Here is a 23,728-nt window from a genome sequence, read left to right on the forward strand (position 1 = left end):
TATATATATATATATATATATATGTATATATATATATATATATATACATATATTTACACACACACACACACGCACACACACACGTATATATATACACACACACACGCACACATATACATATATGTGTGTGTATTAGCATGAAGTAATCATTAAACCAGAATTTAAAACCTAAATTTGTACTTTGCATCTAAATAAAAATATTCAAAATGATTTTGGTAGTTCTTAATCATATATTTCACTTAAGCTAGTCAGTATAGGGCTTACTTTGAACATTATTAGTGCATACACGTCACAAGAGAAAGAGTTCAAAAAACTTCTAGGAGAATTTGGATGAACTTGTGAGGGATATACCACATACCAAGAAGCTATTCATTGGTGGAGATTTTAATGTTCACTTCAGGGTAGCTTTTATTGATTTTGTCATTAAGCTTAGAGGATTCTGTTTTGGGGTTAGAAATAGTCACTTATGGATTTTTCTAAAGCTTTCGTGTTGGTGATAAGTAATTTGTGATTTGTGATAAAGGAAGATGACAAACATACTTTCATATATTCTAGAACGAAGAAAAGGCACATTGTGTTGGGTAATTTGGAACATTAAGAGAGACGTCAAGATTTTGGACATTGTAGGTATCTTAGGTTGAATATTTAAGGGTATTATTCTTATGATTAACATGGTAAGTGCGACTTGATCAAATGAGATTTTTGTGGAATTTGGGAAGAGTATAGGTAGGGAAGGCATGGTGTGGTTGATTGGGTTGTTTAATGCCACTTTTAGAATGAAAAATACTCAAAGAATGGAGGTGGAGTATATTGGTTACGTTGTACAAGAACGAGGGTGATATCCAAAATTGCTGCAATTACAGAGGTATCAAGCTATTAAAGGATACTATTAAAAGTTTGGGACAAAGGTGGTCAATATAAGGGTGAGCAATAGTTTGTCCATATCTGAGAACTAGTTCGTATTCATACAGTGGCGATCAACAATAGAAGCCATTCATCTTGTCAGGAGATTGACGGAGAAATACAAGGAAATGAAGATGGACTTACATATGATGTTCATGTACCTAGAAAAGCTTATGACAAAGTCTGGAGGGGAGTTCTATGGAGATGCCTAAAGGCTAGAGGTGTTCGCGTGGCTTATAATTAGGGCTATGAAGGACATGTATGATGGAGCCAATACTCGGGTAAAGATAGCATGAGAAGACTTGGAGCATTTCAAGTCGAGATAGATATGCACCAGGAATCAACACTTAGCCCGTTTCTATTTGCCTTGATGATGGATATGTTGACAAAATATTCGAGGTGAGGCGCTAGGTGTATGTTATTTTTAAATGACATAATCCTGATTGATGAAACTTACTAAGAAGTTGACGCTATTATAAATTCAATGATGCAACACATGAGGCAAACATGAAAGTAAAACTTGATACACAAGTTCCTAAGAGATAGTTTTGTGTATCTTGGGTCTTTGATCCAAGGAAATGAGGTTTACAATGATGTCACTCATTATATTGGTGTGATGTGGATGAACAAAGGCTTGCTTTTAGAGTCTTGTGTGATTAAAAGGTACCACCAAAGCTGAAAGGTAAAATCTATAGAGTGGTGGTTAGACCAGTTATGTTGTATCTTGTATGGGGCAGAATGTTGGCCACTCAAGGACTCTTATATTCAGAAGATGAAAATAAGGATGCTGTGATGGATGTGTGTGCATACTAATAACAAGAAGATTAGGAATGATGATATCCGCGATAAGGTAAGAGTGGCTTCCCTGGTGGACAAAATGAATAAATAGAGACTGAGATAATTTGGTCATGTGAAGAGGAGATACGCAAATGTCTTAGTGAGGAGGTGTGAGATGTGAGGTTGAATGTAGTGGGTATGAGGAGAGGTAGTGTTAGGTTGGAGAAGTATTGGGAGAGATGATTAGATAAGATATGGTGCAGATTCAGCTAACTAAGGACATGACCTTAGAAAGAAGGGTATGGAGTTCATAGATTAGGGTAGAAGGTTAGTACAGAGTTGAGCGTTGTCTGTTTTTCGATTGTATTAGGTTTTGTGGTAGTCTGGTGTGCCTTGTCTGTCGCAGAACATCCTTATTCATGTAATTTCTTGCTTTTGTTATATGTTACCATCTGTTGTTTATTATGTTTAGGGGATTGCACTACATTGTTGATGTTACTTTTTCTAGCCCGTATGCTGTACACTGCTTTCATATTAGTTGTCATTAAGTCTTCATTGCCCTTTTCTCTTATCACATTGTTTTGCTTTACTTGAGCTGAGGGTTTTTCAAAGACAACCTCTCTACCCTCCCAGACCCCAATTTGTGGGAGTTCATGGGGTATGTTGTTGTCACTCATATATTTCACATAATTGCAGTTTGTAAGCATAGTAATTTTTGCATATTAACATAGTGTTGTGAAAGCCTTGCTTGGGGCACACTTGAATCCTGAAGTTAGGTGCAAAACAAGTTGTTCCCTTCCCAGGTCCCTTGCTTGGGCTGCAGTTAGGTGCAGGCATCAAGACTCGAAGGCATGTGCTTCATCGCCCATGGTTTATGTCTTGAAGTGCAGCACTGACAAGAAATATTTTACCTGATTGTAGTTGTTTATATTTCATTTAAGTTATCACTGCTTGGGTTAATATCGATTACTCATTATCAGACATTTATCGATCTTTCTATCTTTTTCTTCATTTGCGCTTCCTTCATAAAATTTTGTGCTATGTTGTGCAGCGCTTTAATTGCCCCTATCTACTTAAGTGGTTCTCATTTTAATGTTGACCATATGATTATGTACCTACTGTTATATTTTCTTAATTAAAGGTTGGGATGCTTGATCCACCAAGGGATGAAGTAAGAAATGCCATCCTTTCATGTATGAATGCAGGCATACGTGTAATCGTTGTTACTGGGGATAACAAGGTAAAATGAGTTGTCCTGTGATAATGAATATCTCAATCTGCATTGATCTGCTCTGAACCCAATTTAATATATACATAATTTTAGACAACTGCAGAATCCTTGTGCCAAAAAATTGGTGCCTTTGATCACTTGGGAGATTTTACTGGGTTTTCTTACACTGCCTCTGAGTTTGAAGAACTCCCGGCATTGCAGAAATCAGTGGCATTACAACGGATGACAATTTTATCCAGGTAATAATATTGCTTCTTATTGTTACTGGATCCTCGTTGAATTCTTTAATTTATGTATATAAAACTTATTGACTCCTAGTTTCCAACTTATCCTTTTGTCATTTATAATGGTTGATTTCCATGTTCTTAGGGTCGAACCATCCCACAAAAGGATGCTGGTTGAAGCATTACAGAATCAAAATGAAGTGGTACCTTTCCCCTCTTTTGGTTGTTATTTTTGGTCTTTCCTCAAGTTAGTTTGCCCTTTCACAATTCTTTTGTTTATACTAGAAACTAGAAAGGAACATAAAAATGTGGCTTGTAACTTTGTCAAGAGTACAATAGCTTTCGGTAAAGTATGAATCATGATAAGCTGTTTTGAACAGGTAGTGTGATGGCAGTAAGGCTGGTGAAATTGCACTTGTACACACAATCATTTGCTTTCAAAACATTACCACTTTGTCTAGATGCTCGGGAGACTTCTCCTTCTGCTTGTTAACTGTGTGCTTATTTATCTATATGATGAGGGGTAGTTAGGCATCTCGAATGCTCCTTGGCTTTTCTCTGATATGTTGTTCCTTTTCATGTCCAAATTTCTGAGCTTACACCTTCATATTTAATGATGTAAGATTCAGACCCTATTATATAAATATTCTCATGTCCTTGTGTAAATCTGTTCTGATCTTATAGCTTTCTTCTCAAGCATTTCACTACTTGAGTTTGCTTAACCTTGTTATCATTGAAATGGACCATAACCATGTTGAGTTGTTACCTTTGTTATTACTTTTTTTTTAATCCTTTGCATGTGAAATTTCTTCCATCCTTATTTAAATGGACAGGGGTCTCTTTGTCTTGTCCTTAAGTGTTTGAATTACCTAATCTTGCTTAAATTCTTCTGTTGAAATGCACTATAAAATTGCAGCAAGCAATCCGTGCTTTTAGTTCCATGCTTATGAAATCTCTCTCTTCTGAGTTATTCCTATATTTACAAACTTAGTTCGTTCTCTTTTCTTTTCTTTACATATAGATTTTTTTATGTATATTTTAATTCAAAGGTTGCAATGACTGGAGATGGAGTAAATGATGCACCTGCACTGAAGAAAGCAAACATTGGAATTGCCATGGGATGTGGAACTGCAGTTGCAAAGGTTCTTGCTTTTTCTGTGTAGCTTATTTCTGGTGATGAATTAAAAAATCTAGATAGAAGTCTTTACTGATTTATATTAATACTTCCACTGAGAAGTGAATTTCAGAGTTCCCGGATGCACTCTAAAGCTTCCCCTTTCGATAATCAATAGATTTAAGGTTGTTATGATTTCTAGCTCAGTAATATGGTTATTCTTTATGGATGCCCATGATTAGGAATCCAGTTATTAGGAAAGTTTTCTTTGCTTAAACTGCTCTATTTTATGTAGTCTAAACTCCTATATCATGGATACTCATGTATATTTTGTCTAAAATAAATTCAGCAAGAGTTTTTCTCTTTCACTATATGGAATCATAGTCTCTACAATCTTTAAGTAAACATAAGTAGCTTCCACTTACTGGCAGAAGTCATAATTGCCCAGGTTTTCCTTTTCCATAATATAGTTGACTTTTTCAGTTACCATTCTAATGACATTAGTTTTATTTCTGATGACACCATGCCAGCTTTTGGTGATTATTTTTGTGGCATCATCTTTCCTTCGACCCGACCATTTTACAGGTGAATTTACAAGTAAAACATTTTCTAAAGCTTCTTCTGTCTTCAGGGGATCAGTATTTGGGTATTAAGGTTTCCTCTAAACATAAGTTTTCGGTCATTTTATAAAATAATATCTTCTCTTCTTTTTTCTTCTTAATATCAGAATTTGGTTATTGAGTCCCTCAACATTGAATTTCTGGTCATTGTTCCGGGATGGTCTTCTTGCCTTTTTCACCTCATGGTATAAGAATACGGATTGAGTTACATTTTCCAATCACTGTTTTGAGGAAGTACAATGGAGGGGGGGGGGTTATTATTTATCAAACTTATTCTGTTTGTCTGTAAAATAATAATGGACAATTCATTATATATCAAACCATAGGTTTTCCTAGCCCCGAAAGGAAGAGTTTTGAATTCTTTTTTCTTTCTGAAGGTTCAGGAGATTGAATGTAGTTGTAAGAAAATAAAAAAATTGCCTGGGTAGCTGAAGTGGTGAAAAAATATGTTATATCAACCATAAAGAAGGCTCCCAGATACATTTATTGAGGCCAGAAAAGACCACTTCTTTTCCGGTGATAGACTTGAGTTATCCCGCATCTCCTTAGAGTTTTTTCTCTAATCATGTAGTAGTGATTAATTTTATAACTACTGGAGATCCAATATGGTTGAGAATATGATACATTTTGTTGTGGCTTTCAACTCTTACGCCATCACAGTGGGAAGATATGCGCATGTTTGTCCAAAACTCAGAAGTTCAGTTGGTAAATGACAGGGGTTTATGCTCCAATTGCAAACAGAGCGATACATGATGTTTGGTGGAGATGAGGGTTCGGGGAGGGGGGGGCTGCAAGGGGTTTATTCGCAGGGCCTTGAGTGGTAGGGTGAGACTTTAAATAGTTGAATTCCCCTGTGAAAAGAGGAATTAAATACCAGGTATTTCTCATATTTCGTTGAAGATATTGAGCTGAGCTGGAAGGGGCAGTTACACATGGACCAAAGGAAATTAAGAGGAAGTATCTTCCAGACTCCAGAGTTGATAAGCTAATTATTATATGGAATGGGATGACAACTTTGCACGATTAAGCAAGAAATCCTAGCAAGAGTTAGTTCAAACCATACTCGTGGGAATATAATAATTCCTACTTCCTGTTATAAAATTAGCGATTGGAGACCGAAAGATTCAATGACAGTGTCTTGGTAGACTTCCATTGTCACAGAAGGAATGCCAGATAACATTCTTGCAATTAAGCTCAAAATTTGGAAACGGAAATTGAAAGAATGGAGCTTAAACAATCATATAGTAATATGGAAGTGATGAAACTTTTTATTCTAAATCTAATCTCATAATTGGATACTATACAACAATAAAGGTATGTCTGAATTAGGAGGAGATTTTCAGGAAAGCAAATTTTTGTATAGAATTTAGAAGTATGCCAGAAAGGAAGAAATAACATGTAGAAAAGATCCAAGGCAGTATGGAAGAAATAACATGTAGAAAAGATCCAGGGCACTATTGCTTAGACAGGAAGGCGGAGTACCCTTCAAGAGTTGCCAATGTACACTAGAAAAACAATATTATTTATCAATTGTTGGTGGAGGGAGGGATTATGGAAGTTCCAGAAGATATCACAACGGAGATTATCACGTTTTATTAGAAGCTTTATCTGAAATTGAGGATGGAGGCCTAACTCTAATATGAACAATTACTCTTCGATTTCTAATGCGGAATAGGAGGTCCTAGAAAGCTTATTTGATTATGGAAGTGCCAGAAGATATCAAAGGGAAAAATCACCTTTTATTTGAAGCTTTATTCTGTAATTGAGAATGGCGGCCTAGCTATAATATGAGTAATTACCCTTTAATTTCTACTGAGGAATAGGAAGTCCTTGAATGCTCAACTCTATCTGCATTGGTCAAAGCTTCTGGATATGCCATGTGTTTTTCATCAAATGTTGGGAGGTAGTCAAGACAAATATAGTGACTACTAACAAAAAATTTCATTCCTACGAGATGTTGGTAAAAAGCTTAAGTTCCTACTTATGTGACTTACATCCCTAAAAACAATAGAGCTAAGGAGTTCAGACACTTGAGTCCAATTAGGTGCACCTTTTAACATTGACACTTGAGTCAAATTGAAGTTAATTTTCAACGCTACAAAAATTTGTTGTGAACAGTATGTAACTTGAATGTTTAATAAGCAAACACCTTTTTTACATTGAATGATTGTGAATTTTTCAAAGTATTGTGACTTTTTTGATGAGTTGTGACTTTTCCGTAAGGTTGTGACTTTGCTGAAGGTTTGTGACTTTTCTGATAAGGCACAATAAGCACATGTTCATGCTACCCTTTGCTAGCTATAAATTTTGAAGTTCTCTATCATTTTTTAAGCATCGATAACCTGAATGTTTAATTATTATAATACCTCAAACTAACCCTTCGGGATGGCCCAATGGTGTGGACTTGGGACTTCCATGTTGAAGGTCTCAAGTTTGAAACCTCTTATCACTGAAAGCAAGGGGTTTGCCTTCTGGGTCGAGCTACGTCGTTTGTGAGCTATTGCATAGGAGCAGGAGTTTTACCTTGTGCACATCCAAAGGCTAACAACTGCGAGTTTCCCTTGTTATTAAAAAAAACATAATACCCAAACTAAAAAAATTCTAACTTGAATATTAAATTACTATATTACACCCATTTACTATATCTGCTATGTTTTACATTTATATTTATTTATTTATATTTTATTTTATTTAAAGCAGATTTCTTTTCACATTAAAGGGTTGTGACTTTTCTAATTAGACACAATAAGCACATGTTTATACCAGCCACCCTTTGCTGGTGGTAAATATAGAAGTTTTCTCTTATTTTTAAACATAGGTAACTTGAATAGTAAATCATTATAGTACCCCAAACTAAAAAATCTTAACTAGAATGTTAAATTACTATAATACACCCATTTTAGTATACGTGCTATGTTTTACATTTATATTGATTTATTTATATTATATTTAAGGCAAACATCTTTGCACTTTAAAGAATTGTGATTGTTATGATAAGGCACAATAAGCACATGTTGATAGTACCCTTTGTTTGCTATAAATAGAGGAGTTCATTGGGCTCAAACTTTTTTAATCTTTCATCTTGGTTTATTATAACTCCCTTTGTGCAACCACAATTGTCCACTATTGACTTGAGATCAAGATTTTACCCTTATTAAATATCAGTAATCTGAACATTTATAATGAGTAGTATTTAATAGAAAGGGTAAAATTGATACAAATTAGTGTAGTACTGATTGCTTTTTATGAACTGGATAAGTATTGTTAGACATCCCAAAATAGTATAGTGGACAAGTAAAGATGAAAAAAAGGAGTATTATTTTTGAATATTTTTTCTTCTTTTTTTTTTTGTGTTTTCTCTCTATTAGACTTCTTTGATTTGATTTTCTATAAAAAGTCGTAATTTTATTTGGGCTAAAAAATTTAGTTCAAATCGACACAAACCAGTGTTGTCGAAGGTACGTTTAAGTCCTGAAGAGAGGCTCAAAACGTGTTGAGCGCTTCGTCTCGCTTAATGTGCGTTTTGGTGGCGTCATCAAGTTGAATGTGTAAGCTTTCCAATATAGTTCGAAACAATGAACTTTATATACAAAAAAAATGTATTTTCCGATTGCGATTATGTCCAGCTTTTGTCATTCTTAATTTTCTTTGATTTGTAACCTGCAAAAAGCCTTTTGGGTCTAACATACCTAATATTGCATATGAAAGCTGTTGTCTTCATAAATAATTAGTGTTTGTACCATGCTTTAGTTTCATGAATTAGGTGTTAGTATTAGTTTATCTATGGTACTACTTGTTTGTTTCTTCCATTTCGTTTATCTAATTATCTTCTTGTTGTTGCTGCTTCCTTTTTATCTTGTTAAAGAATGATAAAAAGTCCCACATCGGTGATTAATGAAATGGATAGACTCCTTATAAGACTTGGGCAATCCTCCTCCCTTTGAGCTAGCTTTTGGGGTATAAGTTAGGCCTAAGACCTAATTTAAAATGGTATCAAAGCAGGGCCCGTCTCACCCGATGTTGGATCCCCAAAATCAAAATTGTCCACGCACCAGATGCTAAGCACAAGGCATGAGGTGGAGTGTTAAAAAATGACAAAAAGTCCCTCATCGGTAATTAATGAGATGAGTAGACTCCTTGTAAGGTTTGGGCAATCTTCCTCCCTTTGAACTAGCTTTTGGGGTATGAGTTAGTCCTAAATCCTAATTTAACACATCTTTTCTTAAACGTAAGTATATCAAAATCAACCTCCCTATTTACAGACTTCTACTTCTAAATTTACAATGTTCACCAACCAATTAAACAAATCGAACCAAAAATCAGTAACTCTTGTACTCTGAAACATCAAAGTTTACTAAACAATTCAACAAATCTAACAGAATAAGCTTAATACAATGGAGAAAAAAACAACAAAAAAGTGTTCAATCACAAACTAACAGGTCAGCTTATATAAATTCTCTATCTACTTTATACTCCATCTAAAACAGTTCCATACCACTACTCAACAATGTCTTAAAAGTACCATATAATGAACAGAGCTTTTCTACACTTCTCATGTCAATCAAACAGAACCATACCATATGGTGCAGTCATCTTTAGAACTGACTTCCTTTTCCACCAGCATGCATATTTTCAAAAGTAGAGAGGAACACTTGGCTGACGATCATGGCAAAGAGGCACCCACTTAGAATGATCAATTACGACAGAAATCATCAAATCAAGAACCAAATGAATGGATTTTTTATAAGCACAATACTATGCTCGAAAAATGTTAATATCAAACTCACACCAAAAAATACTTCGATAGACAAAGCAGAAAAAGATAAATAAGCAGCATATCCGAACACAGTAGTATCTTGGTTAGAACTTTCGATCATCATTAAATCGAGGTACTTTCCGACAATTACGTCTCTCTCAACTTTTTCTTTCCTTTCTTCCCGAACTTATGTTCATTAACCCCACTCTCATACCCCCACCGTTCAATATCTATACTTGTATCGATATTCTTACCAATAATTACAAACAGATTTGTCCTCTTTTCCAAATCCACCATTCATTTCAAAAGGACAAACCCCTCTTACCAATTTTTGAATTATTTCATACGTTAACTACCTGAGTGAAAAATTATGGCATAGGGATAAAAAATGAAATATATTATTGTCAAAATTCTTGTGAAGAATTATCAAGATCACACCAAAAAAAACTCCAATAAACAAAGATGAAGAAGACAAAAGCGAAAGAACTCACATGCAAAAGCTTGAACGATGGAAACCAAGAGGCCAGAAGACGAAAAAGCAAAGCTTTTTTCATGCTGAAATAGTGGAGAGCTGAACCTTGTGAGAGCAGATTTCTTAGAGAACAATATGAGCCTGTGGGAATAAGATACTTGCAGCACCCAAAAATGACAGGAGAAGCCAATGTTTTCCATGTTAATCTCTTAGGACAGAAAAAGTTTTTTTTAGTTTACCTTCTTAAAAAAAAAAGTTTTTTGAGTTTATCCATTGAAGCAGACCAAAAACAGCTCGTTGGTAAAACAAAAAGTTGCAGCAGTCTAAAACACAACTAACCACACAATTAATTTGAAATGTACAGCAGTATTGAGGATGATTAGATAAATCAATTGATGCAGTTCATGATTTTATTGAGTATGTACAAAAGGCAACAGCAGCTGAAAATATGAAATACCAATATCACCCCTAAATCAGCTGGTTAGGCTTAGGTTTTTTTGACCATTAAATGAAGAGTACAACTTTAAAATCTTAAAACACAACAATGCAGATGGAATTTCGAGAGTCAATTAAATTTTTTCACATAGTATATGTCACTCCCATTTTTCCAATATGTGCTGCAGTTGGAATTTCGAGAGTCAATTAAATTTTTTAATGTATGCTTAGATGTTTTAATTTGTTAATTATAATTATTATGATTTATAATATGTTTTTACGTAATTTCTGAATAGGTAAATTAATGTACCTTAGGAGTTAATAGGAAAACAGCAACACTTTTGTATTTCTGATTGCAAGTCTACTGGAATACGTCCTGAGTATTCCTGTGTTTATAATACAAATTACCTTTTCTTAAAAAAAAAAAAAGGAATAAGAGAACGAGCAGTTAAGATTAACAAAAATAGATACATTATTAAAAAAATTCTTTAATAATTTAATACCAATTCCTTCTGACACTTCTGTTTTACATTGTTGTAGTTGCAAAATATTGAATTTCTATTGACATCTTTCAATTCAAAGAACCCTAGATATTGGTGTAAAGGATCTTCAACAAGGATGCTTTAGTGTGTCATAGATTCTTATTCAAGACTTGTATCATATCATGATATGAATAGCTCTGGAAACATGTGAAGTGACATTTTTTCTTATATTTTTTTTTCACAATTTAATATGCCGAACTGGAAAAATGTTGCCACTGCTGGAAACAATTTAGTGAATTTGTAAAACAATATTTGTATCCTACCGTACATTGGTGCAACAAGCTTTTTGATTTCTTTGCAGTTCAAGATGATTTTAGCAAGAATTTCACTGTTTAATCACAAAGTGGATTTTGTTTTTCACTTTTCTTTTCCTCCATAATTGTTTATATTGGACTCCTGAATTAGACATTTGAATCCCTTTCCTGTGGTCTCAACTTTCAGAGTGCTTCAGATATGGTTTTAGCAGATGACAACTTCGCCACCGTTGTTGCAGTAAGCTGATATTCTTTTTGATTGAATTCTGCTAAAATTTTTGTCCTTAAAATTATATTCCTTTGGTTATTGAATTATGTTTTCTGTGCAGGCAGTTGCTGAGGGAAGGGCTATATATAACAATACGAAGCAATTTATTAGATATATGATATCTTCAAACATTGGTGAAGTGGTCTGTATATTTGTGGCAGCTATGCTTGGGATTCCTGATACTCTTGTGCCTGTGAGTTGGTAGTCTATTACTTCTAGAACATGTTCAGCTCCATTTTTAAGCATCTCAAGTACACAATTTTCCCTTTCTTATCTGAATTAAGCAGTCATATTTTGCTTAATTTCGTTTCCAAGTAAGTGACGTAGTGGTTATTGAAGTTGGTTGAGAGCCATGAAGTCTCAGGTTCAAATCTCAGTAGTGATAAAAAAACACTAGGTGATTTCTCTCCATATGTCCTAGCCTTGGTTGACAGAGTTTGTCGGGGTGTACGAAAGTAGTTCTAGAAACCACAAATATTCAAAACAAAATTGGTTGCTTCCTTGAAGTTCTTGATGAGTAAAACTCCCTGTTTCGCTTACATGAGATTGAAGGCAAATGATGCAATTTCAGTGTGACCATCTAGACACTTCAACTTGACATAGATGCGTCTAGCAAACATCTTACTTTGAAAATGCATCTCTGGATACCTTTAAGGGAGTGCATCCTCCAAGTTGGGGTGTTTATGGAGCAAACTTAAACCAAGTTAAGGTGTCTAGATGTTTATTTGCCAGTAGAGGCCAAGTTTAGGTGTCTATCTATGCATGATGGCAACTTTCTTTTTTCAAAGTTTCATTGATTTCTACCCAGAAAGAGCTGAATATGTACACAAAAAAGGACTTAGTACTGTTAAATATGAAGGGGATTCAGAATGTATACAAAAGAAGTACATCAGTTTTCTGCTTGAAGTAACACCATGATAACTGCAGGTTAGCCCTAAACTACACGAAATGCAAAAATAGATGTGTTATTGGAGTATCTGTTTCCTTTCTTTCCTTATGAACCCAAATATACATAAAGGATAGTCAATAGTGTTTTCATATGTATGTGGACAGCTTTTCCATTCTATGTCCACTCTTGTTTCTTAATACATATTTAGAGGTTTTAAGTGTGAAACATATTGTAGAAAAATATAATTGAATTGTGCATCTACATTGCATAGAGACCCTATTTATAGACACCATAATACAATCCTTTACCAAGTCAGTTCCTACCTACTATTCTTTTTCTTACTCCTATTCTAAATAGGATTGTCTATACCTATTCTTATTTTAACACCCCCCTCAAGCTGGTGGCTTGTTATAAATGTAATTAACACTAGGATCAGTGAGGGATTTGGTGAAGATATCTGCAAGTTGATCACTTGACTTCACAAATTTTGTAATAATATTTTGTGAGTATCTTTTCTTTTCTCTGACAAAGTGACAATCAATTTTAATGTTGTTAGTTCTCTAATGAAACATTGGATTTGATGCGATACCAAGGGTCGCTTAATTATCTGACACAAGCTCCATTTAACTGATTTTCTCCAAATTTTATTTCTCTCGGCAATTGTTCAACCCAAACTAGCTCACAAGTTGCCACAACCATTGCGCGGTATATTGCTTCTGCACTAGATCAAGCAAGCACATTCTGATTGTTTTCATACTCTTCCACAATATTAAATTACCTCCGAATAAACTCAATATCTTGATGTAGAACGTCTATTAGATGGTGATACTTCCCAATCATCGTCTCTATATCCTGGAATATGCTCATGACCTTGATCCGGCCAAAGAAGCCTTTTACCGGGAGTAAGTATAGGGTTTTATCCCTCTGATCCTCTCAACTCATACTTAGGAAAAGTGTCCAGCTACATATGTCAATAGTGAAGAATGTTGCAAACGAGTTCTATTTATTTATTTTTCATCTTCCTTTACCCTTTGTAATTTCGTGAAACTTATTTTCATGAATGTTAGGGTAAGTGACATATCTTTTTATAATCTTGACATGCATGTTTGTTGCATTTAGGAATGATATTTGTTAATTAATATTATGATTATTTTGTTATTTCATTGCTAAAATAAGATCCATTATGTTGGTTGAAAATCCTGTCACATACTTTTAAGGCAACATTATAATCTATCCCTTAAAAGTTTACAATTACAAAATCCCTCAAAACGGATATAATAATATAAGAGTTGATTCATTAATTTGATGATGCGCGCGATACACTAATCTGATGCGCGAAACACCTACACATTCATGAATACCTATACAGAAAATACTTTGTATCTATACTAATAGTCATAAACCTTAAAACATAAACAAAAACTAATATTCTGGATAGGACGCTCAATGAAAAATGGATTTTTTTTGTTATATCTCCATGGTAGGTATTTAGTCAATGGAGTTTATGTTCCTATATTTATAAATTATAGTTTGGTACTGTCAATGTGCATATAGACTTTTGGGTGTTGTTTCTTTCACCAAGTCAACATTTTTGACTATTTTGAAGCCAAAATTCAACAACAAACTTTCAGTTATGAGTACATTTTATTTTGAAGTTTAGCTTTTTAACTTAAAGGAAAGAGTTTGTGTTCTTCATTTTATTGCTTGAATTTGTGTATGACAATGCTGTCTGTATTTACCAATTAATCAGCTTACTCTTGATTTTAAATTTTTTAAAAAAATGGTTTATAGATACTTAGTGGGCCGAATCAAGGGCTGCTTAACTTTGATTTTCTAAACAATATAGAGAATCTAATGCTTGTTTAAGCATAAGACTTTCCACATTGTCTACTAGAGAAATGATAGAATTATGCGAGAGTGCTATCTTTTGGCATTGTGATTTATAAAAAAAGTAGAAAAAAATCTTTTTGAGTATGTATACATTAAAAACTTTAGTGTATATAATCTGCAAAAAATGAGAAAAAGTTAACACGTGCTGGTTGACTAGTATGAACCAAAAGTAACTGCGTTGTAACTCGGTAGATCCTTGCCAGATGCAGCACTTTTTCTTTCTCGTATATCTAAATATATGATTTTTTCCACGATCATCCATATCCGTTTTGTTACGTGGTTCACATTTCTTCCAGGCCTGGGAACCTAGTTTGATGCTTTATTTGTTTCTCTTCTAAGCATGATAATTTACCTTCTTTGTGATTCCCTAATTATTCGTTTATTTACTTTTGTTAATATGCAGGTCCAACTGCTATGGGTAAATTTGGTCACTGATGGATTGCCTGCCACAGCTATTGGGTTCAATAAACAAGACTCAGATGTTATGAAGTCCAAACCTCGGAAGGTATTATTTTTTCTCCTGTCGTGGTTTGATATAAGATGATCCTTTTGTTTACATTTACTACTGCTCTTTTGTTGTTTTCTAGTTGTTTACTATAAGGCTTAGATGGTACAGTAGCTTTGAGCTTACCAGTTCCACTTCGCATGCATTTATTTTGTTGTTTATGCTACCTTGCTGGCGAATCAGGCTTGTTATTTATACAAGTTTGTGTTGATTATGGACTGTGTGATAGTCCTGTTAAGTAAGGAGATCTAAATGGTCTATTATTTAACCCAAAGCATGAAGCATACATTTTAAGGTGTCATGAACAGAGACAGCTTGCCTTGGGACTGATGCAGAACTTTCTGTTCTTCCTGGTTTAAAACTAAACAGAGGCTATTTGACTGAATAATTTAATTCTGGAAGTTAAGCTCAGGTACTATTGCTTTACATGTTTCTTACTCATCTTTCATTTCTTTAGTTCAAATTTATGATCTATATCATATATCAGAAAGATGTTGGAAGCAGAGCATCCAGATACAATCAAACCTCATTATAATGGCAGTGTTTGTCTCAAAATTTCATGGTTGCTATCGTGAAGCGGTGCTATATATGTATACTGACAATTGACATTTAATTCTCATTTAGCTGTTATGAAACATCAAATGATTAGTTTAGTGATTTTGTACCAAGAAGAAGAACTGTATATGTTAATCATTTAACCAAAAATATAGAAAGAGTATGAATGTAAAAAAGGCTAACACATGTAGCCTTTCCTCGTGAAATTATGACTATAACAGATGGGCACCATTTGAAAATACCATTTCTTTCCAATTAGATATTCACACTTAAAATTTACTATGTGCGTGATATTAATGATGATTACCATAAATATTTTAATATTTTATTGTTATACAAAAGAAAAAATATATTCTGCAAAATATTATGGCGCGGTAATTTTACAATGTGTATATCGTTATAATGAATGATACTAATGTTATAGGTAGAATGTTGTTATAGAGAAGTAAAATATAACATGAAAAATCGCTTTTAGAATAAATCAGGCAGTTATACTGAAGCAATGTTATTACAAGGTTTGATTGTATAGGATGAGTGTTCATAATTCATGTGATCTTCTATCCTAGGTCGAACTTATATTTGATTATAAGTGGTTTGTAACACTTAGAAAAGATATTACATGAAAAACTTAGGGTCAAATTTCTGGTTAAAAATGATAAAGCATGGCATGTTCTTTTTTGAGTTGATCACTGTTAGAATAGAATAAGTATTTCCTACTTAAAATAGGAATAGGAATAAGAATAAGAATAAGAATAGGATTCCTAGTCAGAAATGAATTCTAATGTAGTGTCTATAAATAGGGACTCAATGTAAAATTTAGATACACAATTCAATAATATTTTTTCCCATATATTTCTTACATGGTATCAGAGAATTGGTGAGAACTTCAAGTCACCGGTGTCAAATTCCGGTGACGAAGGTGGGACTGATTTGCGTTATCTTTAGTTTTGAAGGTGTTGTGCAAAAGACAACACCGTCACGAGGCTTAGGAAGCTCAGGCGACCAAACCTCAACCAGACCCACCGGAAAATACCCCTCCATGCTCCCCCACGCGCCGGTCAGAGGTAATTAAAATATATTCTGCAAAATATTATGGCGCGGTAATTTTACAATGTGTATATCGTTATAATGAATGATACTAATGTTATAGGTAGAATGTTGTTATAGGAGAACTCCAGTCACTTTTTTTCGAGAATTTTTATTCTGTTGGGGTCGCCTAGTATTTCCGACCAGTATCCGACCAGTTTTCTCTAGATCCAATCACCGAAATTAGGGTTTCGGTGATTTTCGGGCCGTTTCCAGCAAGATTCCGGCGAAATTAGAATTTTCAGGCCACTGTGAGCAGATTTCGGCAGCTTCCAATATTTTCAAACTAGTGTAGCACTTCCGGCAGTTTCCAGCAACATACCAGTCTATGGAGAATAGACGAGGGAGAGAACGTTTTGAAAAACCTCGATCCAGGTGTAGTCAATGTCATAAATCTGGACACACTCGTGACATGTTATATTTTGCATGGTCCACCACCCAGTTATGATCCTGTTGTTCTAAAGGAATATAGAGAGTTCCTTCGATGTCGTACAAATAAACAACCGTCTCCACAAGTAGTTTCAGTTGAACAACCTCATGTTTCTGTTGCGTGTAATTCTTTTACTTGTGTGTCACAGTTTAGTACTCTTGGATCATGGGTCATAGACTCAGGGGCTTCTGATCATATCTCTGGTAATAAATCACTTTTGTCTAATATTATTTATTCACAATCTCTTCCAGCTATTACTTTAACCAATGGGATCCAAACAAAACCAAAAGGGGTTGGAAAAGCCAAACGCGTATCTTCTATCGCCCTAGACCCTGTTCTTTATGTCCCTGGTTCTCCTTTTAATCTAGCATCGGTTAGTCGTTTGACGAAATCCCTACATTGTAGCATAACTTTTTTTGATGATTTTTTTCTCATGCAGGATCGCAGTACAGGATAGACAATTGGAACAAGACATGAATCACAAGGCCTTTACTATCTTACCTCTTCTAATTCCCTAACAGCATGCTCCGTTACAGATTCCCACATCTAATTCACAAACATTTGGGACATCCAAGTCTATCCAAACTGCAAAAGATGGTGCCTAGCTTGTCTAGTTTATCCACATTAGATTATGAGTCGTGTCAACTTTGGAAACACACTCGTGCTACATTTTCACGTAGTACTGATGGTCGTTCAGAGTCTATTTTTTCATTAGTTCATTCTGATACTTGGGGTCCTAGTAGAGTCATTTCCACCTTAGGATTTTGTTATTTTGTTATTCGTTGATGATAATTCGCGATGCACTTGAGTTTTCTTAATGAAAGATCGTTTTGAGTTGTTTTCTATATTCAAAGGTTTCTTTGCTGAAATACAAAATCAGTTTGGTGTTTCTATTCGTACTTTTCATAGTGATAATGCCTTAGAATACTTATCATCCCAGTTTCAAGAATTTATGTCTCAACACGGATTTATTCACCAAACATCTTGTCCATACACTCCTCAACAAAAATGGTGTCGTAGAAAGAAAGAATAGGCATCTCATAGAGACTGCTCGCACTCTCCTCATTAAATCCCATGTTCCGCTGCATTTTTGGGGCAATGCAGTCCTTTCATCTTGTTATTTAATAAACTAAATGCCCTCTTCTTCTATTCAAAATCAGGTTCCACATTCCATACTGTTTCCTTAGTCACATCTTTATCCTATCCCCCCTCTTGTCTTTGGGAGCACATGCTTTGTTCATAATTTAGCCCTAGAGAAAGATAAATTAGCTCCTCGTGCCCTCAAATGTGTCTTTCTTGGTTACTCTAGGGTTCAAAAAGGGTATCGTTGTTATTTCATGATCTTCATTAATACCTTATGTCCGTTGATGTTACATTTTTTGAGTCTCAGCCTTATTATACATCTTCTGATCATCCTAATATATCTATGGTCTTACCCATACCTCAAGTTTTACCTGTGCCAACCTTTGAGAATCTACTGTTACTTCTACATCTATGGTTGTAGTGCCACCACTACTGACTTATCATCGTCGTCCACGTCCAGCCCTAGTCCCAAATGATTCATGTCATGTGCCAGACCCTGCTCCTACTGCGGACTTGCCTTTTCCTTGCCAACCACTTGCACTTCAAAAGGTATATGATCCACTCGAAATACTATACCTTCTTAAGTTATCATCGTCTGTGATCACCCCATTATGCCTTTGTGTCGTCTTTGTCCTCTATTTCCATCCCTAAAACTACAGGTGAGGAACTTTCTCATTCTAGATGGAGACAGGCTATGGTTGATGAGATGTCTGCTTTCATAAAAGTGTGGTACTTGGGAGCTTGTCTCCCTTCCTCCAGGTAAATCTCCGGTTGGTTGTCGTTGGGCTCACGCGGTCAAAATTGGCCCAGACGGTTAGGTTGATCGACTCAAGGCTCGCCTTGTTGCCAAAGGGTATAACCACATATTTGGGCTAGATTATGCTGACAGCTAAAATAGCATCAGTCCGCCTTTTTCTATTTATGGTTGTCGTTCCTCATTGGCTTCTTCATCAGTTGGACATCAAGTACGCTTTTTTGCATGGTGATCTTGAGGAAGAAGTCTGTATGGAGCAACCACTTGGTTTTGTTGTTCGGGGAGAGTCTAGTAGCCTTGTATGTCGATTGCGTAGGTCACTCTATGGTCTGAAACAATCTCCTCGAGCTTGGTTAGCAAAGTACTTCAGCTGTTTGGCATGACTCGTAGTGGAGCTAATCGCTCGGTGTTTTATCGGCATTCTGCACAAAGTCAATGTATTTATCTGGTTGTTTACGTTTATTGTTATCACCGGTAATGATCAAGATGGTATCACTGATTTGAAGGAACATCTCTTTAAGCATTTCCAAACTAAAGACCTTGGCAGATTGAAGTATTTCTTAGATATAGAGGTTGCTCAATCTAGTTCAGGTATAGTATGCCTTCGACATTCTTGAGGAGATAGGAATGATGGGATGTAGACCTATTGACGCTCCTATGGATCTCAATGTTAAACTCCTTCCAGGACAGGGGGAGCCACTTAATAATCCTGAAAGGTATAGACGACTCATTGGAAAGTTGAATTATCTCACAGTGGGACCTGACATGTGAGTGTTGTAAGTCAGTTTATGACTTCCCCTTGTTAAAGTCATTGGGAAGCAGTGGTTCTTATTCTGTGATATATAATGTTAGCTCCTCGGAAAGTACTACTCTTTGAGGATCAAGGTCATGAGCATATCATTGGATACACAGACGCTAATTGGGCATGATCACCCTGTGACAGACGTTCGACATTCGGATATTGTGTTTAAGTAGGAGGTAATTTGGTGTTCTAGAAGAGTAAGAAACAGAATGTGGTTGCTCGATCTAGTGCGGACTCAAAATATCGAGCAATAGCAACAACAACTTGTGAGTTAGTTTGGATCAAACAGTTACTAGGATAACTAAAGATTTGCAAAATTTATCAGATGAAACTCGGATATGATAATCAAGCGACTCTTCATATCGCATCAAATTCAGTGTTTCATGAAAGGACTAAGCACATTGAGATTGACTGTCACTTTGTCAGAGAAATAAAATACTCTGACGAGATATCGTTACAAAATTCGTGAAGTCAAATGATCAGCTTGTAGATAACTTCACCATGTCCCTCATAGGTCCTTGTATTAAATACATTTGTAACAAGCTAGGTACATATGATTTGTATGAGGTTAGAATAGAATAAGTATTTCCTACTTAAAATAGGAATAGGAATAGGATTCTAATGTAGTGTCTATAAATAGGGTCTCAATGTAAAATATAGATACACAATTCAATGATATTTTTTCCCATATATTTCTCACAATCACATTTAACAAATTGCCGGTTCACGAATATGTCCCAATTGTCAAGGTATTTTCGTCTTTGGCACGACCTCTTTGGGCCAGCTCAAGGATTTAGGCCCCACGGTTTTGTTTCCTTGTATTTTAACCCAAAGGCGCCTTAAGGCGATCTAAATGGATTGGATTAAAGAGTTACAATATCTTGGTAGTTTGGCGTGGTATTGGATATGGCATCTCTGCAAGGATGTCAAGTTTATTAAGGGATTGAGCGTTTTGCCCACGAACCGATGGTGGGTGAACTTGAAATGGAATTTGCAGTTATATCAGAATGGGAGAGAAAGGTTGGGGGCTATCTAAGGTGAGTTCATTATACAACCATGAGGCCCACTAGCCTTTGGTATCCCAAACAGTACATACCAAATTAGACAATACCTTGGCAGTTAGGCCTGGGCTGTATTAGAGTTGGTACCACCCCTAACATGGTGGTGAGACATGCCTCAGTACTCACTGAGTCCATAAGGGATGGTGAGTATAACAACCTATGGATCTGTAGTGGTTGAACTAGTAAGGGGATTCATGGTGAAACTTGCCTTAGAAAAATCTCACATAGGAGTGGGATGGGAAGTTGGGGTCTATATAAGGGTGTGTTTAGGATTCAATTTTGAAGGCCCATTTTACAATAAAGCTCATACTAAATGTGAGGCCAAAGTCTTGAGGTGGCCTTCAGGGTCCAAAACAAACAATACCTTGGCAATTCGGTCTAGGCCATGGCAGGTGATATCAAAATCGGTCCTTCCCGTAGTGGCTAGTACGAGGGTGGGGTAAATCATAGCGAGTACGGTGAGTCCCTAAAAGAGTGTGTGTGTTGATTAAGTGGAGCAGCCTATGGAACAGCTGGGAATTGAATGCAAAAGGAATTTTGTTTCTTAGGCGATCCATGTTGTCCAAATGTCTTGTGCTTGCCAGAGGGGTCGGGTTAATCCAGACAAACCTTGGCAGTTAGGCCTGAGTGACGACATTGTTTCTCCAACTTTATCTTTAGAGTAAGAGAGAACTGATTTCTCTGTGATATGTAAATGCAATCAAGCATAAAATAGTTGGAGAATCCCTTCAGAGGGATACAGTGTTGCATGATTAGACAATGGATTTATCTAACAGGATTAAAGGATACAAAATTAAGACGGGTTAATCTGATGCTGATTTAATAAACGAAGAGCACATTAAGCTAGACGAAGCCATCAACACATTTGAGCCTCTCTTCAAGGCTTAAGCTTGCATTTGACAACACTGTTATAGTACATATAGCATTTGTACTTCACCTTTCTTAACAAACTTTTATAAATTGTTTCTTGTACATTGTTTTGCTAGAAAAGAATCATGGTCGTTGGTTGAACTTATGAATCACCCAAGTTTGCCAAGTTTGAATAGAATTATCACTCTGCTTTCCTAGTTTCTTCTCTGTTGCCCTCGTTAACAGTGTCCATATTTCTGAAACAAGCGTTTGTAGCTTTTCCTTTCACAATATCTTCGATGACATATCTAATTATTTGATTAAGTTCATCCTAAATGCTGGGGACACATGCTTGTCAGCACAACATGGAAGGTGGATATTGCACTTATTAAATGTTTCTTTTTTTTTATTTGATATTGTTCAACTTTACTGGCTGTGACAGTGAAGTGCCAAGTGCCCTTACTATATTAAAGTTGACTGTGATCTTTCTGTTTTATCTTCCATGAAATGTTTGCTCATTATCTTAATTCCTTGCTCGCAAATGCGTTAATATTTTAACCTTTTCCAAAAATTAGAAAGCTAGATGTTGAAAAAAAGTCAAATCTGAGACCTCCTTTCACTTGTTTATGACAGGTCAATGAAGCAGTGGTTAGTGGGTGGCTGTTTTTCCGTTATCTAGTTATTGGAGGTAGACACATTCCTAATTTACTTTTGTTGCGTACCTAGTATTTTGAAGTTTAAGTCCTCTGTTTAGTAGAATAATATATCGAAAGTACCTCTTACACGCTGAAGTTAGGGTGAGTATTTTGAATGTTATTAGCATAAAGTAAACACTGGAATTTGGAGATAATAAGTGCTTGTAGTTGTTAGTTGTTAATATGATATCTGTCCTGCATTTGTTTTCCTTGACTTTTGTTGATTGTAATTCTCTTTCTTGCAGCATATGTTGGACTTGCCACTGTTGCAGGTTTTATATGGTGGTTTGTTTATTATAATAATGGACCGAAACTCCCATATACTGAATTGGTAAGTTCACTCGAAGATGTTCCTTATATTGATGTGGTAAAATGGGTAAAATTAATGGTTATACATTCGAGGATCGGGTATCCAATCATTTAAAAGTAGGTCAAATATGGGATACCCATGTTAGAACATGAATAGGTTTATACAATCCTATTAGAATAGGATATACAATCCAATTAGAATAGGAATAGGTTATCCAATCCTGTTTAGAATAGGAATAGGAATACACCTAAAAAGAGGATAATAAATAGCATCCTACTTTGTAAAGGATTGTATTCCAGTGTCTAAATAGGGTCTCAATGTAATGATGTAGACACAACAACAATTCAATAATATTCTTTTTCTATATATCTCACAACCCATATTATCCATCATAAAATATGGATAAACCATGGATATCTACCAATTGCACTACCCCTTAAAAGTATGCAAGGGTGTAGGAACCTCTATAATGTACAATTATTTAGCTTGTGTTTGGTATGAAGAATTTTTTTTTCCAATTTTCTCTTTGGCTGGCTTAAATATTTTGGAAAATATTTTTTCAAATAGATTTATTTTCCTCTAATTTAAGAAAAGTGACTTCGATACATAAAGTTAGGAATTTTTTCCAAAGCTTCCCATAAATTAGACCGGACTTCTGACTTTCGACCTCAACCCATCACACGAGATCCTACTTCCAGCTCCAACCCAAGACCCTACTCCCGACTAAGACCCCGACCCCGACCCAACCTTCGCCCGATCGGGATGCGACTTTCAATGTCGACTGCGATCAATTCATAGCCTCGATCTAAAAAGAAAAAATGCTCATAATCTAGGGTATTTGTTTCTTCACATAATAAGAAGCCATGGATAATATTTATATCCGTAATATCTGGTTGTTTACCCATTTTATCCATTCACTTTCCTTAGTTTTGGCCCACCCATATCTGACTCGAGCCACCCATTTGCCACCCTAGGTTGGAGTGTTGACAAGTACCTCTGTGGTCACAGAAGTTAGGACGTTATGAACCTGCAAAAGCTCCTTCAGCTTCAAACCTTTGTTAATAAGAATCTACCTTCAACATCTCTTGAGCATAGAAGTGAAAAATTATGAGTTATCGGTGAGTCACACTTCTTTTTTCCCATTTGTGCATCTACAGGGCTGCATTGAAGAATTGAAATTGGTTTCATAGTGTTAATGTGTGCTTTGGGGGGGGGGGGGGGGG

The 23,728-nt window shown here is 35.5% G+C and overlaps 1 protein-coding gene across 9 annotated transcripts in view; it reads left to right on the forward strand.

The window, feature by feature from the left end:
• LOC107025880 (calcium-transporting ATPase 3, endoplasmic reticulum-type) overlaps positions 1-23,728 on the forward strand; it is an 88,553-nt gene that overhangs the window by 61,748 nt on the left and 3,077 nt on the right. For 3 of the 9 annotated variants that reach the window (XM_027918558.1, XM_015226653.2, XM_027918559.1), the window contains 9 exons: positions 2,822-2,920; positions 3,005-3,150; positions 3,281-3,338; positions 4,185-4,277; positions 11,516-11,566; positions 11,658-11,789; positions 14,779-14,880; positions 22,134-22,188; positions 22,441-22,526. In XM_027918558.1, coding sequence (XP_027774359.1) covers positions 2,822-2,920; positions 3,005-3,150; positions 3,281-3,338; positions 4,185-4,277; positions 11,516-11,566; positions 11,658-11,789; positions 14,779-14,880; positions 22,134-22,188; positions 22,441-22,526 — 822 coding nt within the window. Of the gene's footprint in view, positions 1-2,821; positions 2,921-3,004; positions 3,151-3,280; positions 3,339-4,184; positions 4,278-11,515; positions 11,567-11,657; positions 11,790-14,778; positions 14,881-15,249; positions 15,293-16,305; positions 16,500-17,390; positions 17,845-22,133; positions 22,189-22,440; positions 22,527-23,728 lie in introns of those variants that run through there. The other 6 variants (XR_003579399.1, XR_001457462.2, XR_003579400.1 and 3 more) reach the window with 6 other exon arrangements.

The sequence above is a fragment of the Solanum pennellii genome, chromosome 7 (assembly GCF_001406875.1).
Source record: "Solanum pennellii chromosome 7, SPENNV200".
In the NCBI taxonomy this organism is placed as follows: Eukaryota; Viridiplantae; Streptophyta; class Magnoliopsida; order Solanales; family Solanaceae; genus Solanum; species Solanum pennellii.